Below are 22180 nucleotides of genomic sequence, written 5' to 3'. Positions count from 1 at the left end.
GGAGGCCGCTGAAGGGACGGCCGAGCGCGGCCATGGCTGGGGAGACGAAGAGGCTGCGCCGGCGGCCCCAGTCGCCGGTGTCCCGAGGCCCGGCTGCTGCAGCCACAGCAACTGCCGAGAGGCACCCGCCTCTGAGCCCGCTCTTGACCCCACGTCACGCCTTCTAGAACCCTCCACGCCGGGCCGCCAGGAGGCACGCCGGGATTTGTTGTGTGTGGAGAGCCGCTGCCGAACGGAATGCCGGGCGTTGCAGTCCTTGCAGACTACAAACAAGATGCCTGCCTCGTCTTAGCTAATGCTTGAGGATGGCTCTGCTGGGCGTTAAATGTGACCGAGGTTCGAATCCTCGCTCATCAAGGTGTATGTCATTTTTCGCGGTAGTAAAACCTGATCATAATAGTACCTATCCTCTGGGGTTGATGGGCGAAGTAAATGAATTAAATATCTCGAACCCTTAGAACACTGCTTGGAACATAATGCAGATTATTTAAATATCAGCTATTAATTCCTTCTATGTTTTAATATAAATGAAATTGGTGATGCCTTAGGGAGAACAGCATGGAACATCAGGAAATACCTCAAAGCGCTTGTGAGAAGCCTTGCAGCTTCTACTTGAGGTATCCACAGACATAGGCTTGCCAGAAAGGCTAGCAGAGTTAGTGGACCCCAACCAATGATAAGGCCTCATTTTCCATTTTTCCCATCTCGAAGACTTGCACCATCATCCAGTCTGAGTTGCTTGTGCCAATATCAATGCCCTTCAGCCAAAGACCACTAAGAACACATCTATAATTGAACACAGAAAGTCTTTATTGACTCCTCGTAGTGAGGGAGTGTCTTCAGGGGTATTTGAAAAAGCTTTTTGTATCATTTGGGCTGTCTTGGGTGATTTTGGGGATGTTTCAAAGAGGCAGAGCTTTGCTCTAGAATTAATACTGTCGGGAACCAGGAATAATTCTATGATTGAGTATCTTAGTCAATCTTTTCTAGAAGGTGGAAGGAATGAAGGGAACCTAAATCTATAATTGGTAAGGAAGCAACAGTCTTTCATATTAGCTAAGATAGAGGGATGTTTGGTCGTTTTTGTGGTTTGAACAATGTTCAGTTTTTTCTGTGTTCAGACATGATTAGGGAGTAGTCTTGTTTTTTTGTTTTTTGGGCTTTTTTGGAAGTAGTCTTGTTTTTATCTTGAATCATTGAAGTCACATCTCTATCCTTATTTGATATTGACATTTTGGGAAATTGTTTAACATACAGAAACCAAGTCCAACCTGATAGTACCAGGCTAGTTTCAACTGTCAGAAGATGCTCTTCTCTTTCTAAGCAAAACCTAGACATCATTGATGCCTCTTTTGTGTTCACTCCTGTACTTAACCAGTTCGCAACTCCTATGGGCTTTATTTGTGAAATGCTTCTAGATTCTCTTCATCTTTCTCCATTTCCATTGCCCTCACTTAGGTCTAGGAAAAAACAGACTAATATGTTTTTCCTAATGAAATATAATGGATTAGGCTGAAGTTTTCTTAGTGCCATTTACAATCTAGTTTTGCCTCCCTAATGTAACACCCTACTTACTGCAACTGGATATAAAATATAACATTCTGGGTCATTTCTACAAATGGCCACCTCATTCTTCACCTGAAAAAAAGAAATCCTTTCCGATGATGTGATATACACATATAAATATAAAGATATATTTATAAAAAGGGAGTCCTACTCTATATGTTATTCTGCAACTTTTTTCCTACCTAATTATATTTCTTGAATTATATTTCTTGAATGCCCAGATTCATTCTTTCATTCTTTGATTCACAATTCTATACCAGGTTGCATACCTTTATCAGGCAATGTACTAGAATTAATCATTTTTTAGATACTGCCTGTTTGCCAAGTACATTACCCAGATTAAATGAAGTATTCCTCACAGTAACTCTAAATTGGATGCTTTTATTGCCCCCACTTTAGAGATAAGAAAACTGAGGCAACTTATGGTCTCCAGTTTCCTCAGCTGTAAGTGAAGGAGTTCAACTCCACGTATGAGACTTTAGATCCTGTTCTAGACTGCAAGGCTTTGTTCCATCTCACTGAATTCTCTGGAAGAAAGTGGTATAGGGGAATCAGAGACAATTTCACTATAGTATGTCTGAGAGATACTCCTTCAGGTTTCAGACTCCTGGAAGCAAAAGACAGGATTACTGTGTACCTTCTCCTATACTAGTCTGGGGAGAGCTGCAACAGAACTTGACAGCGGCCACTGAGAGCATCTCTTCTTCTCAGTGACATTCCAGGGCTGCCTCTTTGAGTTCCTTCCAGCTTACCTATCATAGGATTGGCATGTCAGAGACATACAGATACTCTGATAATCCCTTCCTGACTCCTTTCTCCTGGTGACTAATCTCATATTATCTTTTTTAAAAACATGTTTTCTGGTTATAAAATGAACAGAAGTTCTTAGTAGAAAATTAGTGAAGGTGGTGACAAAAGTATGGAGAAGCAAATAAAAATCGCCTTAATGCCATCCTGCAGGAAATGCCATTGTCGTGAATATTCTTCCAGTCTTTTTTATTTGTATGTGTGCATACACACATGCCTGTGTGCTAGTATATAATATACACATAAGAGCTCTGCATTTTCTCATTTTACTCTCACAACCGGACCACAAGTACTCATGTCTCTACATAAAAATGTTAAAACTAAGGCTTAGAGAGAATAAGTAATGTGTCTACATAATTAATAGTCATTAGTTAATAGAGTTTAGCAAGCAACAACCTTGTTAGGATATTAATGCAACATTATTAGACTTCATTCCCTCTGAAAGAAAGACACCAAACCAAACTGTTGACGGCAATGACCCATAAGAGGTGAGATTATCAGAACTTGCACTTTCTGGGGATAAATTTTAAGCTTTTATTTTTTTCTCGTGAATATGTACTACTTTGTAGTCAGATAAAGAATAAGTGTTTTTTAGATAAACATGTCTAATATGACAAGGTATAATGGACTGAATGTTTATGTCCCCCCCACTCCAAATTCATATATGAAAATTCTAATCCTCAATTAGAAGGTGTAGCCTCTGGTAAGTGATTAGGTCATGAGGGTAGAGCCCTCATGAATGGGCTTCATTCCCTTATAAAAGAGACCCCAAAGAGCTCCCTTGCCTCGTCCACCATGTGACAACACAGCTAAAAGATGGCCCTCTATGAACTAGAAAATGGGCTGTCGCTAGACACTGAATCTGCTGGTGCCTAGATCTCAGATTTTCTAGCCTCTAGAACTGTGAGATATAATTTCTGTTGTTTATACCACCCAGTCTATCATATTTGTTATAGCAGTCCAAATAGACTAAGACATGAGGTTAAAAACAAGAGGCCAAAAGCAATCAAGACCAGCAGCAAGCATGTTTTGAGCACTCACTATGTACCAGGCACTGTACTAAGTGTACTATTTCATGACAGTTCCACCGTAACTCTCTACTAGTGTTAATATCACCACTTTACAGTATAAGAGACTACGATTCAGAGAGGTGAAGGACTTGTCTCAAAGTCAGTTAAAAATGATGGTTCTGGAAAGATCTGACTTATTCCAAAGCCAGGAATATCATTATTGCTTTCTACAAATAGAAACATTCTTTCCTTCTGAGCATCCATGAAATGCATATTCAAAGGAAGATCCCTGTATTAGTCAGAGTTCTCCAGCGAAATGGAACCAATTGGAGAGATATATATATATCTCCAATTGGTTATTGGAGAGATATATATATATCTCCAATTGGTTCCATATATATATATATATGTATATATATATATATTAGGAATTGACTCACATGGTTATGAAGGCCAAGAAATCTTAGCATTTGCCATCTGCAAACTAGGAAGCAAGAAAGCCAATAATGTAATGTAGGCCTTCGAATCAGGGGGCTGATGGTGTATGTCCCTATTAGAGTCTCAAAGCCTGAGAACTAGGAGCAGAAGATGGATGTCTCAGCTCAAGCAGAGAGAGAGCCAGTTCACCCTTCCTCCACCTTTTTGTTCTATCTGGGTCCTCAACAGATTGGGTAATACCCACCTACATCACAGGGCCATCTGTTTTACTCAGTTTCCCAATTCAAATAATAACCTCTTCCAGAAGCATCCTCACAGACACATCCAGAAATAATGTTTTACCAGCTATCTGGGCAACCATTAGCCTAGTCAAGTTGACACATAAAATTAACCATCACAATCCCTGAGGAACTAATAATGCTCATGCTAAAAAATGGCAATACCCACTGTTGTCAAGGGCAGAGTGAAACCTGCATGTTCAGATGTTGCTAATGAAATTCCAAATAGCTGATCACCTTCTCAGAAGCAGCATTTGTTTTCAGATCATAAAAGTATTGGTACATTATGACTATTGGTATGAAAAATGTGTGCCTGTGAGGGCAAAAAGAGGGATATAATATGTAAACAGGAAATGCTAGGGCATAATCATGTTTTTCATGATTGTTTTAAGCAAATCCCAGAATCATATTTTATTTGTTAATGCTTTAGTGTTTATCTAATATATACTTTTTCAAAAAAATTACCACAATGTTATTATCATACCTAACAAAGTGAAAATAATGAAAGTAGTTATTATCATTTTAAAAATCACATTCGAGTACTTATTATGTGTTAGGCATTGTGCTAAACAATTTGCATAGATAACTTATTTAATTTAATCTTCACAATAACCCTGTGTGGTAGGTACTATTATCATCACCATTTTAAAGAAGAGGAAATGAAGCTTAGCACATTGATGGACTAACAGCAAATAAGTGGCAGAACTGGGGAAGGAAACCCAGGTATATCAGTCAGCTCAGGCTGCCATAACAAAATACCATAGATTGGGTGGCTTAAACAGCAGAAATTAATTTTCTCATCATCTGGAGGCTGGAAGTCCAAGATCAAGGTACCAGCATGGTCCGTTTCAGTTTCTGTGAAGGTGTCTATTTCTGGCTTGTAGAGAGCCATCTTCTCCCTAGCTTTTTCACAGGGCCTTTCCCCAGTGTAAGAATGTAGAAGAGTGAGCGAGGGAGCTCTCTGGTATCTTTTAAGGACATTAATCCTTGCTTATCAGGGCCCCACCTTTAGGATCTCATTTAACTTTAATTACTTTCCTCAAGGCACCATCTCAAAATATATGGCTTCAATATATTAATTTTTGGGGGAAATGTTCAGTCCTTAACACCAGGCTTTGTCTGACACCAGAGCAGAATCACAAATTACTCAAGACCTCTGATTTATTCTGACACCATATTAGGAGCAATGTGGGCTTGGGAGGTGGGTGCTTCATTTGCTTCACTCCTTCAGAAACTTTAATCCAAATAGGGCTGCTAACCTTTCAGACATTTAGAAGCATGTTTCCCGTAGGGCTTTGTCAGGGAATACTTGAAAGTGTTCCTGGCTTTAGAAGTCCAGCTAAACTTGGAGTTTAGACTAAAAGGGAAGGAATTTGGAGGAGAAGAAAAAAAAAAAAAAAGTAATCCCACTGACTCAGAAGCCATGACTCAGAAATAAAGTTTTTAAAAATGTATTCTCCAAGTCAGAAATGGTTTGCTGGGAGGCCCAGTGGCCTTTACAACTGATGGCAACAGGTAAGGGAAAGAAGTTTCTTTGAAGTTCCTCCAAAAGTATCATTTGAGGCAACATTTATCTGATTTCTTTTTGCGGTCACATTGTTTGGTCCTGATCATTGTTCTGAAGAAGGAAAAAAAGACCATCTATGGAAGTATATCAAACACTCCTTTCATCTCCTCCTTCTTTGCAGAAGCATTCAATTTAATCAGGACATTTGCTTGCACTGTAATTATTTACTTAAAAGACTCCATGTGTGTTTTCAGACAAGTAACTCCTTCTTGTAAATCTTGTGAGTTGGAGATTGTATTGATATTCCCAAGTACCATTAAGCTACACAGCTGCTGTGGTTAATTTGCATTCAGAGGATCCATAAATCTTCAAATGTTAACTGAGAAAAACTGAATCAGAATTCACAAGATATAAATTCTTAGAAAAGGAAGAGAGAGGATGCAAAGGAGCTGTAGTTTTAAGCTCTGGTAGTATGTAAATCTTGGCTCAGAACTTTTAATTTTTCAATGATAAACATGAAATTCTATGAGTTTGAATGTTGTTTCTTGGAATTTTTTAATCAGAATTTTCTATTTTAATCTTTGATCCAGAGATTTTAAAAAAAACTTCCCCCACCCCCCAGAAATGTATCAAGAACTAAAACTGAATTTTCAAAGATCCAAAGGGGAAGTGGAAGCTGCTTCAGGCTGGGTTAGAGGAGCATGGAAGTCATGACAAGAAGGTGTCAATTGTCCAGAAAAGTTAAAACTGCTCTGACCCACCAGTGTGGAACTGAAAATGTGGTTAGTGTTTAATACCAGACTAATTCTTGATAATATTTCTACATCTTGAAATGTAGACCAAAGAGATCCTTAGGCAGCTTTGCATGGTTACCAAACAGAATGCTCTGAAGGCCATGCTAACAAGGAGACTATCTATCAGTGAAGGTCATGCCATTAGAAAGATTTGGCCATGTTCAAGGGCAGAGGTTGGCAAACTATGGCCAAATCTAGCCCATTGCCTATTTTGTAAATAAAGTGCTACCATACATGGCAAGTTGCATAGTTATAACAGGCAATAAAGCCTAAAATATTTACTACCTGGCCCTTTGCAGAAAAGATTTTGTCAAACTTCTCCTTTAGGGGCTCAAGTTGGCCCCATCCCCACCTCATCATCCACTGGCCTAGCTGGGGGCACAGTGTATCAAGCAACACATGAAAAATTGACCAAACTCTGGCTAGGCTGTTTCTGCTGGCAAGACAAACTTTGGCACTCATTAATGCTTGAGCCACAGGTTTAATTCAGAAGATATAAACAGTTAACACATATCTAGTCTTAATTAGCAGAAACCAGAAAAGAAATATTCAAGAACTTTACTTTTTACACTTTAAAATTAGCGACAATTAGAGGGGAATCTTCTTTAACTTGATCTTTTCTTCTACATTTGAAAAGTATTTCATCTTTGTTAAAATTTCTTTGGCTTTTTCAAAATCATCTGAAATAAAGAGACATTAATGTGAGGCTTCATTTTAAGCAAGAATAAAACTAACTCTATTGACTGAAGCAGCTGGATTAAAGTTGAGCCCTAGCCTCTGGACAGCTGATCAAGCATTCAGTAAATCTGAGTGACAGAGAGAGGGAGAACATCTGGATTGTTAACAAGACAAAGGGACTAATCAAAAGGGGGTAAATGCATGCTTATTTACAGGATTCGGACTTTACACTAGCTGCTTTTTTCCAGGACAGTCCCCAAGTAATAAATGGATGTGTTTTAAGAGTATTCCTATATTATACATGGTGGTCTAACCCTGAGGGGAATGTGGAAGCCTCTCTGCCAGCTGCTGTCGTACAGACTCAGTCTCTGAGAATGAAGCCCTTAAACCAGTGGTTCTTGACTGGGGGTGATTTTACGCCCACTGAGACATCTGGCAGTGTCTGGAGACATTTCTGGTTTTCCCAACTGGGAAGGTGATACTGACATCTAGTGGGTACATGCCAGGAGTGTTGCTAAACATCCTACAGTGTACAGGATAGCCCCCTGCATCAAAAAATTATCTGGCCCAAAATGTTGGTAATGCTAAGGATGGGAAACCCTGACTTAGATATATGCAAAACTAAATAATATACTTTTATTTTCATATATGTTTAAAACTATCCAGAAAAGCAAAAAATGATTAACACAAAATTCGGAATGGTTACTGTACAAGGGAGATGCAATTGTAAAGGGCCTACTGTGGGCTTGGAAGACAGTGGTTATGTTCTACATTTATTTATTTTATTTAGTTTTGGTATTAATAAAAATTCTTTGAATTGTGGCGATACACGTTAACATAAAATTTACCATTGTAATCATTTTTAAGTGTAGAGTTCCGTGGCAGTAAGTACATTAACATTGTTGTGCAACCATCAACTCCATTTATCCACAGAACTCTTTTCATCTTCTAAAACTGAAACTCTGTACCTAGGAAACAATAATTGCCTATTCCCCATTCCCTGCAGCCCCTGGCAACCACCATTACACTTTCCATCTTTATGAATTTGACTATGTAAGTGAAATCATACAGCATTTATCTTTTTGTGACTAGCTTATTTTACTTAGCATAATGTCCCCAAAGTTTATCCATGTTGTAGCATGTAACAGAATTTCCTTCCCTTTTAAGCCAGAATAATATTCAATTGTATATATATGCCATATATTGTTTATCCATTCAACAATTGATGGATGCTTGGGTTGCTTCCACCTGTAAGCTATTGTGAAAAATCTTATGAATGTGGATGTTGACAAAAATTCTCTCCTTGACCAAACTCCAGCCAGGCTCCTCTGAGCCCTCTTCTCGACTAGGCCTCAGCCTTGACTTAGACCTCAGCCTTGACTTAAACAAACATAAAATAGTTTCTAACAGCTCGAGGCCACATCTCTAGGATGATCCTAGCCCCGCCTTAAAATGCCTGCCTGAGAAAATTCGAGGCTGCCCAAAGAATGTACTATTTATTACAGCCAATACCCAGAGATAGAGCCTCTGTCTTCCAGGCTCTGTGGGAGGGTAGGAGCCTAACTTCAGTAAGTGCCAGTTGGCAAACCCCAATGGGTTTCACATGGACTACCCTCGCACCTTCCCACTTTGAGAATTTTTCACTTCCCTGACTCTACTGAGCTCCTGTGCACCCCCTCCTTCTTGCTTCATTCTCCCTTTAAAATGCCCAGCCACAAATTGAAGTTGAGCTTAGTTTGTTGGACTCTTTTCTCTATTGCAATAGTTATTACTGATTCAAATTTGTCCTTACCATTTTAACTAGTATGTGGTTTTATTTATCTTTGACAGTGCACAAACATCTCTTCGAGTCCCTGCTGTCAATTTTTTAGGTATATACCCAGAAGTGGAATTGCTGGGTTGTATGGTAATTCTATTTTTAACTTTCTGAGGAAACACCATCCTGTGGTTCTAACTTCTCCACATCCTCACCAACACTTGTTATTTTTAATGTTTTTGATTATAGCCATCCAAATGGGTATGAGGTGGTATCTCATTGTGGTTTTGATTTTCACTTCCCTCATGATTAGTGATGCTGAGTATCTTTTTATGTGCTTATTGGTCATTTGTATATCTTCTTTGCATGTTCTATTTCTTAAGTTGGGTGGTGGGGACATGGGTGTTTGTTCTGTTATCCTTCCTTTCTTCTATCCCTCCCTCCTTCCTGCCTTCCTTCCTTTCTCCATCTTTAATTCCTCCCACCCCCACTTCCACCCCTGACCTACAGATGTTGCCGTCTCCCCTTAAGAAATGGATCTCTGAAGGCGGCGTCTCTTCCCACATGCTCACGACATGCACCCAGGGCCTGGCACCCCCAGGGCACTCGGCGCACCTGGGATATAGTCCGTGGCTCCACCTGGGGCGCGAAGCCAGGACCTTCTGCGTGTAAAGCAGACATGCTAACCACTACACTATGGAGCCACCTCTGTTATTATTCTCTAAATTGTACTTATGCATTATTTATTCTTTTCTAAAATTATATTTTATAATTAAAATACAAAAGTATACAAAGGTACAACAGGACCATCTTAGCCAGTGGGTTGAGGACATGGATTTCAGGCAGATATGTAGGGCTAGATTCCTGCATTTTCTGCTGTTAACCTATATATTTCTCATCTTTCTTATTTATTTATTAATTTCCCATCTTTTAAAAGATATTACCTTTGTGTGCTTCTCAGAATTGACTCCTACAGTCCCTGCAAATTACGTAGCACACTGTGTAAGCCTATCCCCTCAGCCCTAGCTGATTGTACTGGAGTGGACATCTGGCCAAAGCTGGGCCAGATTCCCTCTCCCAGAAATCTAGAGTTGGGTCTAGGGTTCTAGTCAGATGGTGAAAGGCCTTGTTTTCATAAGGAAATGGAGCAGGTGGACTAAGGAGTCATCCAGAGGGAGAGTCCACTTTGGGGCACCATATACTAATAAGAAAGCAGATAGAAGTTGCTTTTAGAGAAGAAAGGAGGATGGAGTGGACTGCTAGAGGCACTCAGTCTTGGTTCCAGACTGCTTTCTGGTCCCAAGGTTCTGTGCCTGAAAAGTTCTGATCACACTGTACTAAAATCATTGCAGGGACTTTCTCTTTAGATTCTGGGAGATAGCTGTGATTCCTTACAATAACCTCCCTTTATCTTGAAAAGCCTAAATTCTCTTAGTTAAGGGGTGGCACAAGTCAGAAATGGATAGAAAGGCTGTACTTGCTTAAAAACAGCTAGAAACAGATATAGTTTCTTCAACCTAAGAGCCAGGAGCAGTGGAGACAAGGATGAACAGTCCATGTTTGTAATTCGGGTACAGCTCTGCCATGGGCTTCTCCTCCTGGGCTTTGCAGAAAAATGGGTGTGCAGGCTCTGCCAAATGTTGAGGGTGCAGCCTTGCCCTTAGGATCAACCTGTGTTGGCATTGGCCCACATCCCTCACCTTATCTTCTCCTACTTGTTTAAGGAGAATGAAAGCACTTTCTCTTGTCAAATCTTTTAATGGCATATCACTGTTTTTGGAGCACAGCTTGTTTCTCCAGCAAGACTTAATTCTCGAAGGCAAAAATGTAGACTCCTCTTTAGGTACTCCCCATGTACTTATCATCACAAGATGGGTATATAATAGCTACTTGTTGAATGCATGGTTTATACCTCAGTGCTTACAATTTCTTTCCATATTTAAGAAAATCAAGAAATGAAGAAAATACCTTGTTCAAAAGCTCTGCTCACATTGTCTGTTAATTCTTTCTGTTTAGCTGAAAGAGAAAAGCATTATCTTAATTTTTCTATTTAAATTGACTCATGATATGAAGACAACACTTCTTGGTTTAAGGCTGCATTCCAGAGCTATAGGGATGTCTAACTTCCAGACAAAACTGGTTTTAGTATAAAAAAAAAAAAAAAAACTCCCTGAATCACTATGATGGCCAGTATGTATTCTTTATATTCATTTTTCACCTAACCCCAGACTAGTACTCATAAAATGCATTTGGTGGTATTTTATTTTTTACCTCTGACAATAGATTCGATCTCTTTCATGGCAGCTTCACTTTGAGCTTCTGCAAGTTTTTCGTTAATATCCATTATTTCCATGAGGAATTGCCTGTCCATTTCATAATCTGTTCCTTCTGGAATCTCTATGCCATGGAGCTTTAGCTATTGGGGTGTAAAGCAAGGAGAATAAGTTTGCTTCAAGAAACTATGGCCAGAGTCATAAATCCTACTCACCCTTCCTTACAGAATATCATAGGGAAAACATGAATTGTCCTAATAATGAAAGTGTGAGGGTAGGATGCTAGAACCTTGGAAAGGATCCCTTTCTGCTCCTTAGAACTGTGTGACCCTGGGGGAGTCATTCCTTTACTTGAGAGTTTGAACTAGATATCTGTAAAGATTCTATTAAATCCTAAAATTCTAAGGTGCTCACCTCCTCCATTCCACACTCCCCAAAACCCCCTGAAATTACTTCTTCACTAAAAATCATCACCATCCAATTCTTGAAATTTATAAAAAATGATTTTAAAAAATGCAACTGAGCAATTGAGATTTACAGAGAATATTCAGAGAAAACTATATTCATGTAGTATCTTTGAGGCTACATATTGTTTGGTTCCTGGACTTGCTCAGGTTTCGAGCACTCCTCTGCTGAATATAGGGGAGCAACTGTCCCATAGTGCAATGGACACCAGGCAGTCATGCATAGAAGGGCTGGAAAATCACCTTACAAGGTATAGTCCTCTGCTCAGGGGGGCCAGAAGGGTCTTATAGGCATCATTCACCAGGGTTGAATGCTTCTCTGAAAAGTCCCTTTCAGTCTGTTAGTGGATATGAAGATAATCTTATTACCATCCAAATCAACCATCTTATATTCACAAACTGTTTCATAAAATATTGCTGGGCAGCCACTTAAGGAAGTGGCCAAAGTGGAATCGGTGCGGAATAAGCTGTATTTATTTTCAACTGATGGGTTCTAATTCTGCAGGACAGGTCCAGGGCCTGGCTGGCTGGAGTCTGGCTGCCACGTGGAGCTGGCTGTCCCTGATAAACATATAACCACAAGGCTACTGCCACCCACCCAGAATGCACACGTGTTTCGGTATGATTAGAAGTGGCCAATAGGCTACCTGAGACCTCTGGCTGAAGAAATCTGGGTGGACAAGACGCTGTAGTTGTTGGTACCTATGCTGGAGCTTCACAGTGTCAACTCTGAAGGAACGGTTGCTAGAAGGAAATCAGGAGATGAAATTCATTCATCCAATATTTATAGATTTGTAAACTATGGGCCTGGTTCCTGTTCCCATGGGGAAATATGCAATAAACATGCACACAGAGATAATTTCCAAAAGTGGTAGGTGCTGTGAAGGAAAACAAGTCAGAGAGAGTAGTAGATTGGTGGACAAAGAGGTAGCATTTGAGCTGACACTTGAAACAATGATGAGGTGTAATCAAAGATCAGAAGGGTCATCCAGACAGAAAGAACATGCTAAGGCCCTGAGGTGGGAATGAATTTGGCACCCTTAAGGGTAGTGTTACTGCAACCCGCCATAAGTGTTCAGTGACTGGTAGGGGCAGAGCCCAGAGTTAAAGGGAAGGAGCATACCTAAATCCCATCCTATCTTTACAAGGCCTTAGTCCCTTCATCTCTGTCTCCCACTTTATTTTAATCCAATCCTTTTGGCTTTCTATTCCCAGAGCGTGCCCTATCTCATCAGTTTAGCTCTGCCCAAACTTCACCATCTCTCCAAGCTCCTCAACTGTCAGAGGAAAACAGGAAAAACATTCATTTCTCATTCTCACTTTACCCTTAGACTATGCTCACAATATTAAGTTTTTCTATGCTTTTACTCCCTTATGTTGGATAACCTCTCAGTACTCCTTTCTTAAAATTCTTTATCCAACTTTCATCATTCTCATCCTAACCCTCAAGTCTCCCTTCTCCAGGGCCTTTTAAGTACCCTTACCTCAACCCCCGCCCCTCAAGTCTCCCTCCTCCGTTGTCTCCATCCCTCAATTTGCCCTAACTTCATTCCTCGACCTTCCTCCAGTCCTCTCTCCACTGTCTCCATCCCTCAAAGACCTTCTCTTAGGCCCGCCCCTCAATTTCCTCTTTCTCGCGACACAGCCCATCCTCCATTCTCCCAGGCCCAATACCCAGTCCCTAGTCTCGAAGGCTCCGCCTACCTGTGTAACTGGCCCCTCCTTTTCCTGCCCAAGCCTGATCGGCCCTCCCTACTCGCACACCGGTCCCTGACATCTATCTCGTCCCAGTGCTTTCCCAAAACCGCCTACGGTACCAGTCCATAAGGCTGAAGTGGTCTCGAGTGGGGTCAGGTGGCTGTAGAGCACGGCACTGCGGGCAGAAGAACCCGTCTCCAGGAAGAGGACCCCCTGGGCCACCGCAGTTCCAGCAGTGGGCGGAGTTGCTTCCCTCCAGTGATGCAGCATTGCAGCTTAGTGGTCTCCTTCCGAGGACCCCTGCTGGCCACAACCCCCACAGGCGGGACAAGGCCCGAGTCCTCCCACCCCACATTTCTGGCCCACGGCCTATCGTCGCCGCGGTCACCTGTGGAGGAAAGAGCGAGCGGCCGGCCAGAGAAGTGCTGCTGATTGGCTGGAGAGCTGAGGGGGTGGGGCCACTCGGGGCGCAGGGGGGGAACCTGAATTCTGAGTCCCGCCGTGCATTTTAAACTACAACTCCCAGCCAGCAGTGAGGCTACGCGTGGACGGCCACACTGCTGGTCCTCATTGGTCCGGCTGGTCCTCATTGATTGGCTGAGGTGGAGTTTGGATCTGTTTAGCGCCACTGCTGGCTGCGGCTACTGTGAATGTGCGGCTCCAGGTGGGCTCACGCGGTGAGTCATAGTGGGAAACTTCAATTGGGTGTTTTGGCTTCGATTCCCGTCCTCAGGGAGTTAATGCGAGCTGGAGCTTCCGCTTTGTCTTTTTGAGCTTGGGTTGCGGGGTAGGAGATAGGAGAGGAATTCGTGGGCGACTCTCTTCCTTCTTTGCAGATGAACTTCCAGGTGAAGTTCACTTCCCCAGTTAACTTACAAGCTGAAACTGGCCCAGATGTACAGGATAAGAAACAAATTGTGCTTTTCAAGATCAGAGCAAAGTTGCTTTGTAAAGAGTTCTATCAATGTTAGTAATTATTACCATACTTTAGGTTCAATCTCAAAAATACCTATTGAGAACCCACTCTTAGCGGCTAGGCATTGCAAGGACTGGAAACATACTGACCTGTGTAGGAGGATGCCTTGCAAGTGGCCATAAGTAAGTGTGGAATGGGGTGGCGAGGAGAGGGTAGGAGGACACCAGTCTTCCTTGCGATTCAGTTTCTCTATTTGAAAAAAAAATTATGTTGCACTTGTAAGGTCTTTTCCGGTTATCAGATTCTTTGGGACTGGAATTCTGTTCTCGCAATGATCAAGCATTACTAGCGGAGGAGCGTTCATGCATCATCGCTTTAACCCGCTAGAGCCTTCTACGTTTTTATATAAGGCTCCAAGAGATTGTGATTTACCTAACGGTTCATGCAAAGATTTGACTCGGGTATCTGACTCCAGACCTATTTGCCTGTAACCACTCCACTGTACTTTCTCCTCAGGGCTGAGGCCAGTGCGGTCTCGCCTAGTGGACCCTTATTTATCATAAGCGATGATAGCCACTGCTTTACGCACTGTCTTTTACCAGTTTTCAGGACGAAGTCTTGTTTACTGTAGGTTCTATAATTTTTAACTGTCCATCAGGTTAATTCTAAAGCAAGGGTGGAAGCCGCTGTTATGGTCTCTTGTGGCTCAAAGAATGTTTTCTGCAAGATTCTGAATGGCTGGAAGGCCATTTAGGATGCTGAAAAGATAAGTGATAAGCCCATAGTTACTCAGCATCACAAAGGGCTAGGTGGAGTTGTTTAGTGCAATCCTCTTTGTGTTCTGCCTCATTAAGTAGCCCAGCCCTTAGGAGTCAAGGAATCTCCTGGAGCTGGTTTGGGGGAGGAGGGGCATCAGTGACCATTTGTGCAAATGGCCTCCCTGGAGTGGTGCAGCAAATAAGTTCTTTTCCTGTCTTCTACCCCAAGCCACCAGACTCTCCCTTTTTTCTCTTTCCGAAACATGAAATTTAGTGTTGATTATGAAGCAGGACAGGGCAAATTACCCTGAGTGTGGGGGGCGACTATGCCCTGCACTGAGAAGAGGATTCTTTGGCAGAGAGTGTAGAAAGAATTCAACACACACGCCAAAGTTAGGGTCAAAAGAAGTTTATTAAAGAAGGAGAAAAGCAAAGACTAGAGAAAGCAAAAACAAAAACCCAAGACAAGGAAAAAAGGCTCTGAGCATCCAAGGATCCAGTTTATATATCATTCTTTAGTTCCTGTGAGTTATAGTTTAAAAGACTTTGTTTACCCATTTCCTTTGATATGGGCATACAGTGAAGGGAAAGGGGAAGAGTATTTAGGCCGAAAGGACTGCTGCTGGCAGTTCCCAGCCTTTAATCCATAGGTTCCCTATGGTTTTTGCCATAGGGAATGAATGATTATTTTTGTGTGAGTAGGGCAGCCACTTAAAGACTCTTTCCTGTTTCCCCTTCAGAGTGTGGGGAAATGGGTTTTTAGCAATCCCAAGTAGAAATCTTTCTTTGTACTGCAAGTGTCCTCTTGGCCTGACTGTAAAGCTGATCAGCATATTGCAACCTCTGAATATAGCTTGATTTAGCATTTTAATTCTCTTGCTTCCTCCCTACATTAATTGTATTGATGAATACATTTTAGGTTTCACTTTTAATTTTTAAGAATTGGATGAGTGTAAGCAGTTATGAGTCTCTTCCTCATCCCCAACTCATTTTCATTGCTTTTTACTTATTTATAGCCCTCAAATAATTTCTTTTGTTTGTTTCTTTTCCCTGTGGTTTGTGACTATCAGAGAAAAAACTGATCTAGTGAAAGTGATCTGATGAAAAGTTTAGCCCAGGTATAGGTCTAGACTGTTAGAATTTTAATTTTTGCAGAGCATGCTTGCCCTAGGTTTTTTTTTAAATCATCATCGCAATTTGAACATCTTTTACTCTTGAACTTTAAGTCTTGTTCTTTGAAACTCACTTTATTGTTGGACACTTGTTTTTGAGGTCGTAATGTCTCGGGAGACGGATGTGGAATGTCAGCAGTCCCATGGCAGTGCGTCCTCACAATCCCATGGCAGCAGCACCAGCTCGCAGTCCCAAGGCGGCTTCTTGCAGTCCCATGGCCTCTCCTCACAGACACAAGACTCCTCACAGTCCCAGGGCACATCCAGCTCCTCCACTAGCACAGTGCCCACATCCAGCCAGTCCTCTCACTCCAGTTCGGGAACACTGAGCTCCTTAGACACAGTGTCTACTCAGGAACTGTATTCTATTCCTGAGGACCAAGAACCTGAGGAGCCTGTCCCTGCCCCTTGGGCTCGATTATGGGCCCTTCAGGATGGATTCTCCAATCTTGGTAAGAACTTTTGTTCATATAGTGTAACATTGATATTGTGTTCAGAAAAATAACTACAGAAATTTGTTGCAGCAGAAAGCTCAAGACACTGCCAATGTGGGCCTATACAGGTTGGTCAGGACTACAAGCACCTGTGCCAAGACTTGAGCCTGTGCCAGGATCTGACATCCTCTTTGCACTAAGATGGCTCCTACTCACTTGATGCTAGCCTGCCTACCTGGTGTTGGGTGTAGTGTTGGGACTATCTTATTTAAATTTCAAAATATCCTATGAGAGAGTATTATTCTTACATCCATTTTACAGAAGAGCAGACTGAGGTTTAGAGAGAAATTTTTTAACTTGTCTACCGTCATATAGCCAGGAGTTGGGAGATTTTTCAAAAAATTTTATTTTTCAATTAGAGCTGACATTCAATATTTATACTAGTTTCAAGTGTACCGCATAGTAGTTAGACATTATATTATTTATGAAGTGATCCCACCAATTAGTCCAATGCCCGCCTGGCACTATACATAGTTATTATAATATTATCGCCTGTATTCCCTATGCTGTATTTTACATCTCTGTGACTATTTCGTACTTAATCTCGTCACCTTTTTCACCCAGCCCCTCTACCCCTGTCCCATATGGCAGTCACCAGTTTACTCTCTGTATCTATGAATCTGTTTGTTTGTTTGTTTGTTTATTTTGTTCCTTAGATTCTCCATATGAGTGAAATCATATGGAATTTTCTTTCTCTGACTTATTTCACTTAGCATAATACTCTTTAGGTCTATCCATGTTGTTGCAGATGGCAAGATTTCATTCTTTTTTATAGCTAAGTAATTTATTTCTAGGTATTTTTTTTTTTTTTTATGCAGTTGTAAATGGGATTATTTTCTTAATTTCTCTTTCTGGTAGTTTGTTATTGGTGCATAGAATTGCAACCAATTTCTGAATATTAATTTTGTATCCTGCTACTTCACAGAATTCATTTATCAGTTCTAACAGTTTTTTGGTGGAATTTTAGGGTTCTCTATATTTAGTATAATGTCATCTGCAAATAACGATGGTTTACTTCTTCTTTTCCAATTTGGACGCCTTTTATCTCTTTTTCTTGTCTGATTGCAGTGGCTGGGACTGTTAGGATTTTGGAAATTTGAACCTACTGAGGCACAACAGGGCAAATTTCCCCAAGTCCTTTGGTGGAGAGTGTAGAAAGAATTCAATACATGTGCCAAAGTTAGGGACAAAAGGAAAGTTAATTAAACAGGGGGAAAAGCAAAGGCTAGAGAAAGCAAAGACAAAAACCTAAGACAAGGAGAAAAAGCCCTGAGTGGGAAGGGGGGTCCAGTTTTATATATCATTCTTTAGTTCTTGTGAGTTATAGTTTAAAGACTTTGTTTACCCATTTCCTCTGATATTGATGTATAGTGAGGAAGAAGGGGAAGGGGAAGAGTATTTAGCGTGAAAAGGTAAGAATATGTAGTGCGAAAGGCCTGCTGGCAGTTCCCAGCCTTTAATCTATAGGTTCCCCATAGTTTTAGCCATTGGGAAAGAACAATTTTATTTGTGTAGGGCAGCCACTTAAAGACTGTTTTTCCTGTTTCCCCTTCCAAGGATATGGGGAATGGGTTGTTAGCAATCCCAGCAGCAGTCTTCCTTTCTACTGCAGGTGTCCTCCTGGCCTGGCTGCAGGGCTGATCAGCATATTGCAGTCTCTGAATATAGCTTGATTTAACAGTTTAATTCTCATGCCTCCCTACATTATTATGACTTTTTGGAATTGAACCTATGACTTTTGGACTTTAAACCTATGTTCTTAACCTGTCATTGTGAAAGAAATGAATGGGGTAAGAAAGGTAATGAAATTAAAATTAGTTAGCAGCCAAAGGGGACTATGGAGCCCAAAGGAGGCTTGTTACTGTATAAAATGAGGTTGAGAGGAACTGGTAGAGAGAGAGATTAAAAATACTTGAGTGGAAAGGAAATAAATGTGAGAGTGTAGTTAGAGGAGTGGGGGAAGAGTGAGGGTGCTACAGTTAGAGAGTAGGGGTTCAAGTCCTAGCTCTGTCTCTTTCTAGCTGTGTGACCTCAGGAAAATGATGCTACTTTTCTGAGCCTTAGCCCTCATCTGTAAAATGGGGAAATGTTAAAGCAAAAATAAGGAAGATAGGCCAAAGGTTGGGATTGAATAGGATCAAAGGGAGAGATGGGTTAACTTTTCCCAGATGGCCTTAAATTTTTCAGTGTTATAGGATCCTCTGAGAGGGAGGATAGTGAATTTGAACTTCAAAGGGTTCTAGAATACTGGTAAAGAAAAGAACATAACCTCAACTTTCAATTCACTTGCCAAAGCTAATATACTTATTCCTCACCCCTCACACCCTCTTACCTGCATCCCTTTCATTACTAGGAGGAGGGGCCCGTCCTTCCTTGGGTTCATACCCTTAATTGGCTCACTGAGAGCTTCTGGTTCCCTTGCCCTCCCTGCCCTCCTCCACACATCTGCCTGAGGTCTCCTAATGAGCAAAGATAGAGCAGACCTTCCATGGGAGGCTGCCCCTTGCCTTCTCTGTTTTACCAGTGGACTCAGTGTCTTGATGAGCTCTCCATGTCCTCAGTGTCTTGATGAGCTCTCCATGTCCTCCTTTTCCCCAATTGCCCAGAAGCTTGTGGTTTCTAATAGATATACCATGATTCATTTATTAATTCCCCCATTAAAAGATGCTTAGGTGGTTTCTAGTTTTTGTTTCTGTAAGCAAGACCGTAGTGAATGTCCTTGTAGTTGTCTCTTTGGTTGGTTGGGCAAATGTATCTCCAGGGTAGAGCCTGAGTCAGATTGCTGGGTCATAGGGTAGATATGGCTTCACTTTGTATGGACACTGCCATATTGCATTCTAAAGTCTCCGTTCAATTTATCCTTCCTGTCTCGCTTCCTCCAAGAACTCTCCTTCATAGCCCCAGCCAGAGTTGCCTAGGCTCTGCGTCTGTGCTTCCCTTGGATGGTTTTCCTGAATTGTTTACATGTTTGTCTCCCCACTAGACTGCAGACTCATTTGATTTTTTTATAGAGGTCATATTTGCATTAGGTACAAAGTCTTCATCCAACTTACGTCCTTCCCCCAACTACTTCTCAGTATTGCTGATTTCTTACCTTAGCCTTTCAGGGATTTGATGCATATATAAGCAACTAAGTTCCCTTTATTTTTATACTAATTATAATTTACAACACATTGTTTTGCAACTTGCTTTTTATATTTAACAATATATATTAGACATTCTTTCCTCAGAATGTAAATATCCTCATTCTCTTTTTATAAATTCAATATAAATTTATTGAACAAGCCCCCTTAATAATGGACATTTAATTTATTTATAATCTTTTGTTTTAGGAATAATACTATAGTTAATAACCTTATACATGTGTCCCTATGTCCTTTCATAATACATATGATTCTATCTGTAGGATACATTCTTAGAAGTAGAATTTCTGGGCCAGTGCACGTGCGCATATGTAATTTTTAAAAATTGAGGTGAAATTTACATAACATAAAATTAAGCATTTTAAAGCGAACAGTTCAGAGGCATTTCATACATCATAACATTAGGCAACCACCACTTCTGTGTAATTCAAACCCATTTGCATTACTCCAAAATAAAACTCTGTATCCATTAAGCAGTTCCTCCCTATTTTCCTCTCCTTCCCTGGCAGCCACCAATCTACAATTCATTTCTATGGATTTAGCTATTCTGGATATTTCATATAAATGCAGTCATACAATATGCAATCTTTTGAGTCTGGATTCTTTCTCTTAGCATGTTTTCAAGGTTCTTTTATGTTGTAGCATATATGAGTACTTTATTCCTTTTTATGGCTGAGTAATAATGCCATCATATAAATACCACAATGTTTATTCATTCATCCATTGAGGGACATTTGGGTTGTATCCACCATTTGACTGTTGTAAATAGTGCGGGTATAAACATTCACATCTAAGAATTTGAGTACTTGTTTTCAGTTCTTTTGGGTAAACCTAGGAGGGGAATTGCTGAGTCTTAGGGTAATTCTACGTTGAACTTTTTGAAGAACTGCAAACTGTTGTCCACAGCGGCTGTACCATTTTACATTCCTACCAGGAATGTGTGAGGTTTCCAGTTTCTTTGTATCTTCCCTTGCCTTTGTTATTTTCTTTCTTTTTTTTTTCTTTTTCTTTTTCTTTTTTAATTATAGCCATCTTCATGGATACGAAGGGATTACATAAGTAATTCTGATTAATCTTGCCAAATTATTTTCCCTAGCTAGTGTATAAATTTTATTCTGACTGGCAATGTATGAGAGTAACTGCTTCTTCATACCTCTTACTAACGTAGTGTAATGTCCCACTTTTTGAGTTTTGTCAATCTGATCATTGAAACGTGGAGTCATAACTTGTCTATATATCCTTCACCCATTTTCTGTTGTATCATTTTTTTCTTTTTGATTTGTAGGAACTTTACCTATGTTAGGGAAATTAGTCCTAATATCTGTCTTTTCATGAGCATTTACTTGCCTACCATGTTCATTGTTTTAGGTGCTGGAGCTATACTCTTAAACAAGAGACCCAAGGCTGCCTTCCTAGAGTTTATGTTGTAAAAGGGGAATGTGGAGAGACAGTATACAAATAATCAAGATAATTTCCAGTTATGGTCCATATTTAGAGGGAGTCATAGCAGATTATCATTATGATAACATGTGGGTGGTGAGGTGAGAGTCTGCTTATACAGAAAGCCGAGTGGGAGATGAGAATTTGAGTCCAGACTCAAAGGCAAGATGGCCATTCAAATTACTGGAAACAAAGTATTCAAAGGCCACAATGTTCGGGACAGTGAAAGGAAGCTGGTGAGACTGACTGGACTGTAGTGAGCAAGGGAGGGGTAAAAAGTGAGGCTGGACGGGATCAGGGGCCAGATCTTGAGCATCTAGCCTGCCATGAGGAGTATAGATTTTATACTAAGTATGATGGGATGCTTCAGGAGGGTAATAAGTAGGAAGTTATTATATCATGAGTAGTTTTTCAGATGATTAAAAATTGCTTAAGAACTTTTAATGACTGCATGTTATTTCATGCTTATGTAGAAACCCCATAACTTATTAAACTCACTGTTGGAAATTTTTTTTCTCCCCTATCATTTTTAATCTTATAAAATCTTGATAAATCTATAATTTTGATTGCTTTCATAGGCTATATTCCTACTAGTAGATTTTATGAGCAATTTTTAAAGGTATTAGATAACATGAAATTCAACAGCCCTCTGGTGTGTGCTTTTGTGTTACAGAGTGTGTTAATGACAACTACTGGTTTGGGAGGGATAAAAGCTGTGAATACTGCTTTGATGAGCCACTGCTGAAAAGAACGGATAAATACCGGACTTATAGTAAGAAGCACTTTCGGATTTTCAGGGTAGGTGGCAAATCACCCATATATTTGGGAGAGGTGGTAATCTAATCATCACTGTTAGATAGATATCTTCCCACTATAACTCCCCACAAAATAAAATGTTCTCTATTTTAGGAAATGGGTCCTAAAAACTCTTACATCGCATACATAGAAGATCACAGTGGGAATGGAACCTTCGTAAATAGAGAGCTTG

At 40.6% G+C, this 22180-nt stretch overlaps 2 protein-coding genes across 8 annotated transcripts in view; one reads left to right on the top strand and one right to left on the bottom strand.

The window, feature by feature from the left end:
• Positions 1 to 6861: 6861 nt before the first annotated feature.
• HSCB (HscB mitochondrial iron-sulfur cluster cochaperone) lies at positions 6862 to 13739 on the bottom strand. 7 transcript variants are annotated; one of them, XM_025047382.1, is made up of 7 exons: positions 13117 to 13366; positions 12695 to 12848; positions 12219 to 12315; positions 11820 to 11909; positions 11106 to 11250; positions 10803 to 10850; positions 6989 to 7080 (listed from the first exon to the last, which is right to left on the bottom strand). In XM_025047382.1, exons 2-7 carry the CDS (start codon positions 12733 to 12735, stop codon positions 6989 to 6991), a joined length of 513 nt encoding a protein of 170 aa, XP_024903150.1. In that variant the 5' UTR covers positions 12736 to 12848; positions 13117 to 13366. The 7 variants fall into 7 exon arrangements, with proteins under 7 accessions (XP_006904935.1, XP_015446796.1, XP_024903150.1 ...); XM_025047379.1 differs by having other exon boundaries at positions 13130 to 13366; XM_006904873.3 differs by lacking the exons at positions 12695 to 12848; positions 13117 to 13366 and adding an exon at positions 13389 to 13682 and having other exon boundaries at positions 6862 to 7080.
• A 49-nt stretch (positions 13740 to 13788) lies between these two features.
• Positions 13789 to 22180, top strand: part of CHEK2 (checkpoint kinase 2) — a 32783-nt gene continuing 24391 nt past the window's right edge. The window contains 5 exon segments of the mRNA XM_006904872.3: positions 13789 to 13946; positions 16216 to 16567; positions 21866 to 21990; positions 22102 to 22176; positions 22178 to 22180. The exon segment at positions 22178 to 22180 is cut by the window's right edge and continues 70 nt beyond it. Of these exon segments, the coding sequence (XP_006904934.1) occupies positions 13920 to 13946; positions 16216 to 16567; positions 21866 to 21990; positions 22102 to 22176; positions 22178 to 22180 (582 nt within the window). The 5' untranslated portion in view covers positions 13789 to 13919.

The sequence above is a fragment of the Pteropus alecto genome, unplaced genomic scaffold (genome assembly GCF_000325575.1).
Source record: "Pteropus alecto unplaced genomic scaffold, ASM32557v1 scaffold190, whole genome shotgun sequence".
Lineage (NCBI taxonomy): Eukaryota > Metazoa > Chordata > Mammalia > Chiroptera > Pteropodidae > Pteropus > Pteropus alecto.
Note: the sequence above shows the minus strand (reverse complement) of the source record. Positions and strands in the feature narration are given on the sequence as shown.